General features: G+C 44.2%; 1 protein-coding gene across 9 annotated transcripts in view; it reads right to left on the bottom strand.

Annotated features, from left to right (window-relative positions):
* The window catches only part of bcl9l (bcl9 like), a 158,334-nt gene that overhangs the window by 65,331 nt on the left and 77,722 nt on the right, over nt 1–15,281 (bottom strand). For 7 of the 9 annotated variants that reach the window (XM_072238146.1, XM_072238142.1, XM_072238141.1 and 4 more), the window contains 2 exons: nt 8,329–8,451; nt 173–489 (listed from right to left, as the gene is read on the bottom strand). In XM_072238146.1, the coding sequence (XP_072094247.1) occupies nt 173–477 (305 nt within the window). In that variant the 5' untranslated portion in view covers nt 478–489; nt 8,329–8,451. The remainder of the gene's footprint in view (nt 1–172; nt 490–8,328; nt 8,452–15,281) is intronic. The other 2 variants (XM_072238148.1, XM_072238149.1) reach the window with 1 other exon arrangement.

The following is a 15,281-nucleotide window of genomic DNA, read 5'->3' as shown; positions in this document are numbered from 1 at the left end:
CTCTGGGTCCTTTCTTTACTCAAAACTTACAATTCATGGCACAAAATTTAAAACGCACCAAATTCAACAACTAATACAAATCTAACTTCTATTCAATAGCTGCAAATTAGCGGCAACTTTCTTTCAAGCACTCAGCATTGGCCCTTCAGCAACAGCGATACAGATTAAATACCTTTGGGTGTCGGTTAGTGGGGGGCTCTTCAGACCCCGAGGCTTGGAACAGCCCGAATGAAGTGTGCCTGGGCTGTGGGACATCATGCCAGGTGAGCCCGGGCTCTTTAAGTGCTTGTTGGGGCTCGAGTTTTTCTGGGCTCGGGCTGGCTTCTGTGAGCCAGCCAACATCTTACTGTCTGCCAGGCGAGTCTTCTCCTTCTTGTTTTTCTTCTGACAAACGAACTGCTCCAGGATGGGGAGCTCCTGTGGCACGGAGAGTATCCGCTGAGGGTCAGCCTGTTCTTGCTGCCGGTACTCTCTCATCTCCTGAGCTCACTGAGGGAAAGGAAAAGAAAGGCATGTGAAATTAAATATCAGCCGAAGAAAATAGGAAAAAAATCTACCAAAGATGCTACCCAGAGCCAAAAATATAAGCTGGAGCCAAGGAACTTGCGAATTCTAGCAATATTTACTTCATAGTCATCAAGCCCCCGCCAATAAGGGCTACATTCCATTCGCCTTCATAATCACTCGCCACACTGACTTGCAAGTTCTCTGTCTTGTACAAAAGCACCTTAATCCCTTTAAAAAAAATGAAGTCACTGATCATTTAAGTAATTTTGTTTTTCTATACTTCCTACCAAAAAAGACACCTCATATTTTTTCATTATATTCCACCTCCCTTACTCACCAAGTCCCTTTGCAATTACTTTACATTCTCCTCACAAATTACTTCAACAACCACCTTTGTGACATCTGCAAACTTTTATACATTATGAGTAGCCCCTTCATATAGACTGCAACTAGCCGAGGCCTCAGCATTAATCCCTGAGGCAAGTCACCGGTACAGCTTACAACTTGAAAATAACCTATTCATTCCGATTATCACAACGTACTGTATGTCAATGATAATAAACATGATTCTGAATCTTTGCCATCTATCAGCCAGTCCTCTGTTCCAGGTGAATGTCACTCTCAACCTTACAAGTTCTTATGCAGTTGTCTTTCCCATGCCATGTTATTGGAAATACATCTATTTGCTCCCCTTTATTCACCCTGCCAATCAAAATCTCAAGGTATTCCAATAGCTTTAAAATTATTTCCCTTTCATGAATATCATGTTGACTGCACCCATGTTATACTTTTCCAAGTACTGTGCTATTACTTCCTTAATAATGGATTCCTACATTTTCCTCACCCCTACTCTTTCTGTCCAGGTAAAGTGCATCGACCCAAAACATTAACTGCCCATTTCCTCCCGCAGATGCTGCCTGACCCATCAAGTTCATCCAGAAGTTTGTTTGTTACTCCAGATTCCAGCATCGACAATCTCCCGTGACTCCACTTTCCCAGCTTCTGATATTAACCTCATTGGTCTGTTCTTCTGTTTTCTCTCACCGTCCTCTCCAGAGTGACAGCAATTTATTGATTGATTGATTGAGATACAGTCTGAAATAGGCCCTTCCGGCCCAGCAACCCTTGATTTAACTGTAGCCTAATTATGGGACTATTTACAATGGCCAATTAACCTACCAACCAGTAGGTCTTTGGACTTGTGGAGGAAACCCACGTGGTCATGGGGAGAACGTACAAACTCCTTATAGTGGCACAAAATGAACTTGGGTCGCTGGGACTGTAAAACATTGTGCTAACCACTACCAGAGTTACATTTATTGTACTTTTTGAAGATCATAAACAATGCACCCACCATCTCTGCAGCTCCCCATTTTAGAATGGCAAAGAATATTTCTGGAAATCTGAAATAATAGGAGAAAGTGCTGGGAACGTCTGACAGTTCAGACAACAAAATGGAAGATGAAAATAGAGTTAGGTTATTAACATGAAACTTTTCTTCAGAAATAATTCTGATGAAAGATGGTCAGCTCGAAATGTTAACTCTCAAAGTGAATGGGAAGTTTGGATCATATTCCACAGAGGATCTCTACTGAGATTAACTAATTAATCCTGTTTTATTACACATTTCCACAACCAAAATAGCTTGCTTGTTGATCGGGTTCAGAAAATATTGTTCCAGGAATTGTAAGAAATGAATTCCATGACCTCATCTGTTGCTAATTTCATTTCACCAGTTTATTTGAATGTGAAAGTTCTCCAGCATTGTGAATTATCACCCAAAATGACAATCATCTGAACTGCAGATCAAAACCTTTAAAGTGGGATCATACTGATTAGTTTGTTTGTGCTAAGAATGAACACCATCAGCTAAACAGCCAGCTGTAGATTTCTATTGTTCTCTGACTTTGGACCTACAATTTCTAAAGTTTCCCCGCCTAGTGCTTGGGGCACAGATAGATAATAATTGCCAGCATTTGTCGACTTCAATAACTAATGGGACAGTAGAAGGTAAACTCAGAGATTCTGGCAATACCTTCGTCCAGTCATTGCTACATTCCCGTAAATGCAATTCCAAAAGAAAAATAAACACAATAGTGCCACATGCTGAAACTACATCTGCAAATGTGTTCACAACACTGCAAGACTGACAAAACAGGGTCCTGAAGAAGGCTGTCAATTCATTTTCCCTTCACAAATGCTGCCTGACCTGCTGAGTCCTCCAGCATTTTGTGAGTTGCTCCAAACTGACAAGAAACCTATACTGGCCGTCATCCCTGTCCACTTTGTCCTGATGCAGGGCTTTGACTGACTCAAAACATTGACAATTCCTCCCAACCTCCCACACAGATGTTGCTGAGTGCTTGTTACAAAACAGTGTCACTGAGATGACAATGCAGCACCCAAGAACTTCTATCCGCTTCAACATATTGCATCCAGCAAATGCAGTCTGCGCTTTTACAGAAGCCATGGTCCCAAAACTAGGAGGCAGAGAAGGTGTTTGCACCTGTCATTGTGGCAGTGAGAAACATGGCGGCACGCAGCCCTTTGGCCTTGTGTTCTTTTTCAAGGAGGTTTGCTAAGATTGCTAAAGATTCAGGCCCCTCCCTCTTTCAAATCTCTTACTAGCTCTTCTTTCAGTTAGTCCTGATGAAGGGTCTCGGCCCGAAACGTCAACTGTACCTCTTCCTAGAGATGCTGCCTGGCCTGCTGCATTCACCAGCAACTTTGATGTGTGTTGCTTGAAATTCCAGCGTCTGCAGATTTCCTCGTGTTTGCGTCGCTAAGATTGCTGCTGTTCTGAAACCAGGAACAGTTTCTACCAGCAGGACTTCTCAGGACAGGGGTATTTCGATGTTATCTTTGGAATTCCTGCAGAATGCTTAAAGCTGTGGTCATCCTTCTGGGACAAGTGCATTGTCAGTTCTGAAGTCAGAGTCTTTGTTTACCCTCCTGATGCAGGAAGAGCAAATGTTCAGACCCCTGACCAGATCATATTGCATTGACATAAACAACCTGAGAGCTGGAGAAGGTTAAGATTACGTTTAAAGCCATCGTCCACTCACCAACTATTTCCCACAATCAGAGAAAATTATGGTCACATGATTATATGGAGGACGATTCAGAGTGTGCCATGTGTGCAGCAAACTTGTACGTAGGTCATCTCAATATAACACACTCAACTCTAAAAACAACGCAGGAAGGCCAGCAGACCCAGGATTCCACAGAAACCATTAGGGAGGCAGACCACCTGTACAGGACCTTCCTCACAGGTTCTTTTACCTATGTACATGAACCTCTCCTCCCCTGTCAAGGCTTCAGCTGAGAATGTGCCCAATGAAAGGAAGGAAGGTCCAGCCACTTCGAGCTGCCAAACTCCAGCTGTCTATCCCTGGCCTCTTCTCCAGGAGACCATCCTGGCCCTCCATCACTGTTGTCTTCTCTATCTACTTTAGGTCTTCTCTAAAGACAGACAACTACTTAAATGGAAAAAGACTGCAGATGAGTGAAGTACAAAAGGACTGCGGTGATCTTGTGCATGAAGTACACAAAGTCAGAAAGCTGTGGTTTGGAAGGTAAATGGCAATTGGTTTTTATTGCCAGAGGGCTGAAGTGTAGAAATAGGGATGCAACATTACAATGACCTCCATGAGACTACACATGGAGTACTATACAGAATTTTGGTCTCCTCATTGAGGTAAGTGGATACTAGCATAAGAGGCGATCGAGATTCACAAGGCCAATTCCTGGGATGAAAGAGCTGTCTTATCACAAGCCAGTAAGTAAATTAAATCTATACTCTAGAGCTTGGAGGAATGAGGATAATCTTACTGAAACAGAGGATCCAGTGGTTAAGTGCTGAGTTCTCTCCACTAGTGGGAGTATCTGAAATGAGGGGACGCAGTTGTAGCATAATTACAGGGGCAGTCATCCAACAGCGAGCTGCATAGGGACTTCTTGCAGGGGATGGTGAATCACTGGAAATCTTGTGGAGATCAGATCATTGAAGGTGTTTAAAAAGGAGGTAGGTATTTTTTAAAAGATCAGAAGGGTAGGGGAGATGGTACAGGAGAGATAAGGCCAGGAATATGATCAGCCATGGTGGTGGATCAGGCAGGAGAGGCCAGTGACGCCCCTGCCCAATATCCTCATGTTTCCATGTCCTTGGATTTGCTGACAAATTCGCTCCACTCCTTTGGAATGAGCAAAACATCTGGAAGTGACAGTTCACTGGCTGAATTGTAGTCAGCTCTGTGGGACTAAATGGGTGCAGATCAGCTGAAAGTGTACAAGACAATGCTTTTACCTAGCAGAATGACAGAAGCCATGAGGAAGGGCATCATCACTCTCATTTACAAAGGAGAAAGGGAGGAGATAAAAGAATTAATGACGCAAGATTCTGCCCAAGGCAATTACTAGTTTAATCAAGTCCCCACCCAGACGGGCCTGTATTGTACCCAGAAGGAAGATCTCTGACTGCCTTAGGTTGTTTAAAGATAAGATAACCTCTATGCAAGATGAGGAAGCAGATAGTTAATTGCTCAGTATGGACCAGAATAACCCTTTGACAGAATAGAGCATACTTAATGAACATGCTCCTCAACTTTGGGTAGTGAATCTATAACTGGAAACAACTGCTCTGCACAGATATCAATGCAGTCCAAATCAGTAGGTGAAAGACAAAAAGCTTCCTGATCAAATCTGAAATTAGACAAGGCTGCATTATCCCCTTTGTCTAGTGATGAAACTTGATAAATCCACCAGAAAGGAATAAAGCAAAGAGTGATATTGCCTCCCCCAAAATGTCCACAACCTTGTCATGATTTGGAGGCTTGCGTGCCTGAAAGACCCGGACAGCTATGTTGATTGGAGTCAGGGCCTTGTGCTTTGGCTGTTGGTAGGGTCACCCATGCCAAACAGGTCAAAGGGGAGAGGTCAGCTAAGAGTGGTCCACCACTCCTCCAGGTCCAGGGGTTCAGCTCAGGGCTAACAACCCTGACTGGTAAAACAAAATTGTTATGGAAACAGCAATGAGGAATTCTTCTAAATTCTTCTGTCACACTCCAATCTAGAAGAATTCTTCATTGCTGTTTCCGTAACAAAACAGTAATCCCGAATCTCCACCCAGGACTTGCATGACTGACAGTAGTGAAAACTGAGAGGAAGCTACTGACAAAATGAAAGAAGCCCTGAGCACAGCCAGAGATGGAGGACCTTCATTGCTGCCCTGAACGCCAACGCCAGCGGCAGCGGCAGGCATTAAGTCAGATGATCCCTGGCAATGGGGGCTCTGAAGTTAAAGCCTTCCTGTAGTGAACAGCATAGCATTTTCGGCACCAACGCAATATCGCTGCAGATCTATCAGCATCTGCAGCCAGTCTGAACTGATCTCAGAGGCCGGAGTGGATCACAGTAAGAGTGATGCCATGTTCTTTAGCAACCAGTCTGACCAAGTTTCAGCCTGAAACGTCGACTGTGTACTCATTTCCATAGATGCTACCTGACCTGTTGCATTCCTCCAGCATTTTGTGCATGTTGCTTGGATTTCCAGCATCTGCAGATTTTCTTGTTTTTCTGGTCTGAATAATCTGTTGTCTACTTCATTATAAAATTTGCTATTTGAGGGTGCTGGGAATCTGGCCCAGAGGAGCTAGTGTATGTAGCAACAAACGGCTGAAGCACATGGCCAAGTTGGGAATGTGGGAGTAGCTCTCTCATTCACAGGGAAGAAGCAGGCCACCAAGTTCGAGGTGCCACTGTTAACATGGCGCAGGTATGACTCATATCTTGTGCCTTGAGGCAGTCTTCATGTGAAGATCACATGGAGTTGTTCCATACAGGTCTCCAGAGAAAGTGGGTTAGGGTGGACAGTACCTAACGTTAATCTCATCCCGACTGAGACCTTTCTGTATGGCCACATAAAGCTGTCCACAGAGTCGAAGTAAGCAAAAGCCAAGTATGGCTACACACCGCAGGTCCGTCTGTCCCTGGTGTTGTAAGAAATAATCCTGGCCCCTTTTCCACAGATTGTTCCTTTCAACTTAATGCCTCTTGTAGAAGTGCTTCTGTAGAACATTGCCTTGATTATGTCAATCAGGTAGTGGTGTGGGTGAGGTATCCCTGAGGTCCTGTGGGAGGAGATGGCGGATTTTGCTGAAAGATTCCCCAAGCACTGTTGATATTATTTGGTTGAACGCTACATCACCAGAGCTCATATATAGGCACCAAGACCTCATTTGGCTGGTGATAGGAAGGCCTCTCCTTGTCAGAACCAGCACGCACAGCCAGAGTCTCAATCCCACCACATCCTGCCTGGCAGGAAGTTACACAGAGGATGACGTGGCTACCATGGATACACACTGAGACAAAAATCAACTGAAGAATGTACTTTGGTTTGTCCAAAACTTGGTGGCCTTTCACTGCAAGGAAAAGCCTGCAACTGAATGCTGTGAACTGCCACAGCCCAAGCTGCAGAGGTACTTGTGAAACAGGGTGCAGCCATTTTAAGGCTCTACAGTGAAAGATCAGTCTGGGGTCCTGCCACCACTAAACACCAAGAGACTGGGTCCTATTGAACAGCCTCTCAAATGTTTAACTGATGCAATTCTTGAGGGTCACACACTAGTGACATTGACACATTGTAAGAGAATGCACTGAGTTGCTTGGCACTCTGTATTACCTCATATTTTAAGAATGAATTACATATTTTTGAAAACTTGTTGATTCTATTGGCCTGACATCAATAACATAGCTCCCAACCTTCACAGCTGCCTATGGATAACTCCTCTCTTGTACTCACATCGTCCCAGCCTACACTCTTCCCCCTCACAATACTTACTACCTTTTCACAATATCTCGGCAGCCATTCACCGCCTCACTGTTCCATACCTCATACCTAGCACCAGGGCCCATTTTTCCTTGCCTCAGTGCACACACCGTGTCCTCAATCTGAACAAGCATTCACTCCTGCTCACGTCACCACATGCCCTGCCAACTTCCCCTTTAGGGCTCAGCACACACAAAATGCTCAACTCCATCCCCATTAGACTGTCTTTGTGCCCACACCCCACTGCACCAACCCGGCATCCACTCCCCCATCCCTATCTCATTTGTCTCAAAGCCTACTCCGCCATTACACGATCTCCATGCCAGCTCCCCCATGGCACCACACCCAAAACTCAGTTCTCTGAGATTAAATGAAAACCAGCCACTCACTATCATCAAGAATGGTGCAAAAGCCAATTTCCTACCCAGAGAAACAACTACACACAAGGAACATCTGCAGCTGAAATAATTAACTGAACTGCCAAAAAGCAGGGCTGATCTCAATGCCAATGGGACACTACCCATTCCCCTCACCCATTCCCTAAACCCATCCCAAGATCTATTCCAAAATAAACTCTCCTCAAAACCAAAAGCCAAATACATGTCCTCCCAAGTTACAAACACCCAACTTACGTGTACAGTCTGTATACGCGAGTGAGTGTTTAGGAGTCAGGCGGAATGGATTTGCCAGTGGTGGTTGCTTTCCATGGCCACAATTCTGTGTTGTAAACTGTCCGGGTTACGGACAGTTCACAGGAATGGAGTACTGACTAAATAGGACCTGTAGTGTACTCACATTAATTTTGCTTAGGAAGGGGACACTGGGTCCACAATATGCTGGCTAGCAAACAGTCCCAGCAGAACTATCCCTGCTCAATGCTGTGCCAGACCAGCTGCCCATTGCACTGTGCCCAAGCTCAGTTCCCTATCAGATCACTTAATGCAATTTCCCCATCTCCTTAACTAGTTTAACTTTAATCTAATTAAGATCCTTACTGAAGATTCTCCAATCGGCAGCTTCTTATGCAGTTGGAAAGCAAGCAGCGACCAATGAGAGAGCCTGATAGTAAAACATTCCTGTTCCTTCCACAGTATGTTGGATCAGCACTTTTCACTGGTCTGTGAAACAAAACAGAAAGAATATGAATGAGTGACACTGTTTACAGCTTAACTGAGAGACACCAGCTATTGCAGAGTTAGTCTACCAGAGGGAGCTCCAGAACCTATCCTCAAGCACACAACTAAACTCCAATCAGCTGTATCACTGTCAGTGGTCAGCTGAAGTCTCCACTGCCAATAGTGATGTCTACATAATTCAATAATAACCAGATTGTTTTTCACTCTCGACCTCACAGGACAGGTTAGGCTTATGCTAGGATGTGTCTGTTAACCTTTAGAAGTGTATGAGGGGATTTAACTGAGGCATACAAGATCCTAAGGAGTCTTGAAAGATGGAAATGGAGAGGATGATTTCCCCTGTGCGAAGATCTAGAGACTGCTGATCCTCAGGCAGCATCTATGGAGGGAAAGTCAACTGTCCATTTCAGGTCAAGATCTTACAACATAGGAGCAGAATTAGGCCATTCAGCCCATCGAGTCAAAACCATCTGGCCTCAGTCTAATTGAAGCGTCTTGATCAAAAATGTTGACAGTCCATTTCCCTCCATAGACGCTTCCTGACCCACTGAGTTCCTTCAATGCTTTGTGTGTTGCTGCTAAAAATATGTGCTTACCTGTTTAAGGTGGAGATGAGATGATGTTTTTTACAACTCACTGAAAAGTTTTAAAACCGAAGTGGATATATATTCTTGATTAGCAAGAGGATAAAATGTTACCTGAGTGATGGGAATACAGAGCTGAGATTACAATCAGGTCTTCATCACCATGTTAAACTGCAGAGCGGGTCCAAGGGGAGGAGTAGCTTACTCTCATGTATAATGCAGCCTTAGAATTACTGGGTCTGCTGCGATACTCCTGCATCTCGAGGGGTAGCAGAGGAAACAAACAAGAATGTAACAATAAACGATCTGGTGGAGAAACTTAGCAGGTGAAGACACATCTGAGGGGTAAAGGATCAGTCAATCAGTACTAAGGGTAGAGAAAGAAGATAGCCAGTATAAAGGGAAGCGGTTTGGTGAGACAGGGACTGGTAGGTGATTGGTAGACTAAGGAAAGGTGAAGGATGATGGACATATCAAACCAGTAGGGTAGGAGGAGGGGTGGAGTTGGAAGACAAAGGCACATACAAAAAAAAGTCAAATAGAGCTGGAGAAGATGGAGACAGAAGCTGGAGGGTGCTAACAGGAACACAAAGCCCACCAGGGCTGGAATCTGTGCAGTAAGGAAGGGGATAATGGGAACCATGAGGGGCAAGGTGAAGGGCAAGACTGAATCAAATGGGGGTGGTGAGAATACAGAGGGTAAAGTTTGTGGGTGGTAAGTGGATGAATCTAGGAAGGAGAGGGGATAAAAATGGGTGATGTAGCACTGGAGGAGGGAACAGAAATGTAAAGACCAGAAGAAAAATTGTGTTGGGGGGGGCAGCAGAGGAAGAGGGCAAGAAGCATACAAGAGGTGAAGGTTAGCTGTATGTGGAAAGTTCAGAGTTCATCCCATTGGGCTGTATGCTACCCATGCGAAATATGAGGTGTTGGTACTCTAGTTTGCTTTGGTCTCGGCAGTGGAGAGGGTGGATACATTAGTGTGGGAATGGGAAGGGGAATTGGAATGGAACTCGAAGCTCAGTGAAGCCGTGGCAGGTGGAGCAAAGGTTTAGTGACACAACATATGGAACTTTGCCCCAAAGTACCACTTCCATGAGGAATGAAGGGGCAAATGGAGGGAGAAGAAACATGAAGACATTGGTAGGTCGTTATGGAGAAGGGAAGATGGTAGTTGACAGCCCACAAACTGAACATCCCTACGTATGCCATTCTCACTTGCTAATCTCCTCCTACATCACTGTTGACCATTCTGGTGTTTGCTACCTTGGTAGATAAATTTCTAGTACAACATTAAGCACGGCAATTGATACCTGGCATCCTCCAGTCTTGATACTGAAGAATCACTTCCCTCAGCCCACCCATCACCAATTCCCGCAATGGTCAAGAAAACATTCTAACCTACTCCTAATCCAAGGAGTTAAAAAGATACCCAACACCTAACATATCCAAACAAGCTGAGGCTCTTTACTCTAGATATGAAGAATGACTTGACGGATGTCTTTCGAACTATTCCGGGTCTTGGTTGAATAGGTCTGGAGAAGATGCTTCCACTCTGCCAAGTGTATGAGCAATGTAACTAAATCTACAAAATGGTGAGACTTACTGCCACAAAGAATAAATGCAATGATGCACTCAGGAGGAAACACAAGGAAGGAATGAAACGGTATGCTGAATGGATTTGATAATTGAAGGAGATAGGAAGTATGAGCCCAGATGGGTCAAATGGCCCATTTCTCCTGGGAAATCTATCTTAAAGTTTTTTTTTCTGACTTGGATGCAGAAAAGTCAGAGTAATGTTTCAAATCAGCCACATTCCTGCATCCAAAACTTTAGCTTGTCCTTTCAGTCTCACCTGCTTTTGTTTACAATGATTACTTTGAAAGAAGCCGAAGGGAAATTCTTGCATTTATATGATGATTTCACAACCTCAGGATGTCCCAAAGAACCATGCAGCCAATGAAGCCCTATTTGAAGTCTTTTCACTCTTATCATATAGTTCCTGTACTTTGAAGTGCAGGAACTCTTGGTATGTGAAAAGAAAATCTCATTAAATTGTTACGGTTTTTTGGCAATGCTGCTTCAGGTTGGACTTTTGGTCTTGGGAACACAATGAACTTGCTCTTCTTCAAACAAGCGCTGTAGGAGTTTTGTAAATTCACCCTAGATGATGAAGGAGCCCTGGACAGCAAAATCTCAGAACCACCTTTCCGAGAACTTTTCAAACATGCCTCAATACTGCGCAACTGACAATGCAGAGATCCCCTCCCTCAGTCATACCCCCCTCAGTATTCCTCCCCTGATATCATGGTATTCCTCATTATTTTCCCCTCCAACAGCACAGTTCTCTCACTGTTCCACATAAATATCAACAACCTGTTATCTAATGGCTTCACCTTCAATTCTGCTTGACTACATCACCATCCAGGTAAGGGATTCACATGAACCAGAACAGGACTCCAACAACTGCCAGACTATCCTCTGCCCAATCTATCCTTGTCATCTTCACCCACCCCGACTCCTGAACACTGAAGGCAACAAAACCGTTGCTGAAGGCTAAGCAATATTGACGAAATCAATGAAACCACAAAAAGGCTTTAGATGCAAACAACTCATGGATAAGCTGACTATACCCAACCAACAGAAGCCGCAGAGTATCGATAAGGTCCTGTCCACCCTGATTAGCATAGTTAGCACCTATGGAGAGATAAAAAACACAAAGGCTGATTTGGTAAGGATGAGCAGAAGATCTAGAAACATATACTTGTTCGTGGTCTTCTGCTGCTGTAGCCCATCCACTTCAAGGTTCAATGTGTTGTGTGTTCAGAGATGCTCCTCTGCACATCACTGTTGAAATGCATGACTATTTCAGTTACTGTCATCTTTTTGTCAGCTTGAACCAGTCTGGCCATTCTTCTCTGACCCTTCTCATTAATAAGGCATTTTCACCTACAGAACTGCAGCTCACTGGATATTTTATTTGTTTTTTTACACCATCCTCTGTAAACTCTAGAAACTGCTGTGCATGAAAATCCCATGAAACCAGCAGTTTCTGAGGTACTCAAATCACCCCGTCTGGCACCAACAATCATTCCACAGTCAAAGTCACTTAGACCCTATTTCTTCCCCATTCTGATGTTTGGTCTGAACAACAACTGAACCTCTTGTCCATGTCTGCATGCTTTTGTGCACGGAGTTGCTGCCACATCATTACCTTGTTAGATATTTGCATTAACAAGCAGGTTTACAGGCGTACCTGATAAAATGGCCATGGAGTATACATCGCCAGTATAAGGCTAAAAAGCACCATCCATTATAACTCCCGAGAGTTAATACAGATATCCACAGGCATCTGTCATCCAACAAAATTTTTAAAAATGGATGGTGGATGCAAGTGCAGAGAGATCCAACAACCATAATGTGTGTGGATTCTTCAAAAGTATCTATGGCCTTTGCATCAAGGAATCACCCATTAAGACCCAAGAATGGAGAACAGCTGGTGCAACACAGAACTGATGCTTCATAGCTTTAAGGCTTGGGTTTGACCCCGACTTATGTGCTGTCTGTGTGAAGTTTGACTTCTCTTCATGGGTTTGCTCTAGGTGCTCAGTGTTCTTCTCACATCCCAAGGTGTGTAGGTTGGTAAAAATTTCCGACTGTAAATTACCCTTAACGAGTATGCTAAAGGCAGAATCTGGGAGGAATGTGAGGAGAATTAAACGGGGTTTGTGTAAATGATTGCTTTATGGTCAACACAGACTTGGTAGGCCAAAAGGCCTGCTTCCATGGCATTTGACTCCAAGCTCACTTCACTGAGAAGGGTGAAACTGACGAGGCCAAGATGACACCGGAAGAAACAGAGAAATAAATTTTGTTGTTTTTATGGGTTCAGCAAATACAACTGGATTGCACAGGCTTGTAGAAATCACTTTGGACTGAACAGATTTGAGTGAAACCATCTGCTCCGTAGTGGTTTCAGAGAAAGGGATCAAGGACACATCATGACTTGCCTATCATTCCCCGCCCCCCCCCCAACACCGAACTTATCCTTCCACAAACAACCTCTTCCAAAACAAACCTTGCTGATTCTTCATGGCCAACCACCAAAGCTCAAAGTAAATTTACTATCAAAGTATGTATATGTCACCATATACGACCCTGAGATTCATTTTCTTGCAGGCATTCTTTGCTTTTCTTTATTTCTTTGTTCTATTGTGAATCAACAAAAAACTACACACAGACTGACAAACAACCGATGTGCAAAAGAAGACAAGCTGTTCAAACGCAGAAATATAGATAGATCCCTTGAACGACTAACTCAAAAATTTGGCAACATGAAACTGGTAGGGTTCGTGAATTGTGAGGAAGATCCAGGGAGGTTTTAAGCAAATGTGGACAAATTGAGTGATTTGGCAAACATAGGGCAGGTGGAGTATAACGTGGGGATATCTATTTACGCAGCAAAAAAGAAGAAAGGTGATAAACTATTTAGGTGGCGTACCTAAAGATTTAGGAAATATACAATGCATTGTACAACACTGTATCCTTGTACAACAGACATTGAAAGCAAACGGTATGTTGGTCTTCCTGGCAAGAAGTTCTGAATACTGGAGCGAAACATGGTCACATTCCACCATCTCAGAATAGGGTTCCATTCCTCATGCCCAATCTAATATTACAGGAAACACATCGTCAAGCTAGAGAGGGTGCAGAAGAGATTTAGGAGGATGCTGCCTGGACTAGAGGGCCTGAGGTTGACCACACTGGATCTTTATTCCTTAAGAGTGCAGAAGAATGAGGGGTGACCTCATAGAAGTCTATAAAATAATGAAGGGTGTGGATAAAGTAGGTGGTCATAGTCTTTTCCCCAGGGTTGGGGAGTCTAAAGCAAGAGGACAGAGATACAGGATAAGAGGGGAGAGAAAGAGAGGAGGTGCTCGAGGTGGGTGCAATTAAAGAAGCATTTGGATAGGTACATGGAGGGGAAGGGCTTGGAGGGCTATGGGCCCAATGTAGGCAACTGGGACTAACGGAGGATACTGCAGTTGGCATGGACCTGGTGGGCCACAGGACCTGCTTCCACGCTGTATGATTCTATCCTGCAATCATACAGGGCCACAGTGAGACCAGAAAACTGTCTGCAATTAGAGGTCTCCTTACCCCAGGCAGGATGTACAACAGTTCCCCAAGACAGCTAGATTGATTCTGTTATGGTGGACATGTGCCTGTGAGATTTGGTTGGCTTGGCCTGGACTCAGAATGAGAGGGGATCTCATCAGACCACACTAAATTCTGACAGGGCTCCTCGGTATACACTGAGTAGGTTTTCCCTGACTGGGGTGTCTGGAACAAATAACCTTGGGATGAAAGGGACAAATAGAGGAAATAAGTAAATGAGTAATTTCTTAACTTCATGGGTGATGAACTGGTAGAATTCTCTATTTCAGGAGGTGAATGCCAATCTGCTGAATGTCCCCCCCCAACAGGAAAGAGATTAACTTCCAGACACAAGAGGCATCAAGGTACATGGGAGAATGGGAATATGGCCCTAAGTTAGAAGAACATCTGAGCGATGGAACAGGCTTGAGAAATATTTTCTATGTTTCTGTGTTAAAACAGACCACAGTTGAGGACTGGTGGCAGAAGAGACTGCAAATGCTGGAACCTGGAGCAAAAAACAAACCAGGCCCTGACACAGGGTCACAACTCTTCCCCTTGCCCCAGAGTTCCACCAGCAGTTTGTGTTTCTTTTCCACTCTGGGGTAGAAGTTACTGAGGCATCGGGGTATGTCAGTGCTCTCAACTCTTGCACTACATTTGAGCACGTGTTCAGATCAAGGGTGGTTGTAGTTCACATATCCCACCTTGCACTCAATCGCCGCTACCCTGGACTCTCATTCTCTCTCTCTAGCAACTTATAGTAATTTGCTATGCCACTAAACTAATTTTCTGATTATGTCAGTGGCAATAAACCTGACTCTGATTTTTCCTACCTTTGCACCTGACAGGGAGAAAGAGAAGAAACTTCCTGACAGGTTTATCCAGTCCTTTCAGAACAGGTACCTTTCCTATGATTAGCACTCAACAGAGGAAACACTCAGCTAGGTTCCCTGCAGCCCAAACTTCTCTTCCACTTGGCAACTTGGAAGACTATCGAATGCCTCTTTCTGAGTGGCAGCACTCTAGCCTCACCTCAGACTGCTGGTGTTGTGTTCCTGTCGCTGATTG

The sequence above is a fragment of the Mobula birostris genome, chromosome 20 (genome assembly GCF_030028105.1).
Source record: "Mobula birostris isolate sMobBir1 chromosome 20, sMobBir1.hap1, whole genome shotgun sequence".
Taxonomy (NCBI): Eukaryota; Metazoa; Chordata; class Chondrichthyes; order Myliobatiformes; family Myliobatidae; genus Mobula; species Mobula birostris.
This window is presented reverse-complemented; position numbering and strand designations above follow the sequence as displayed.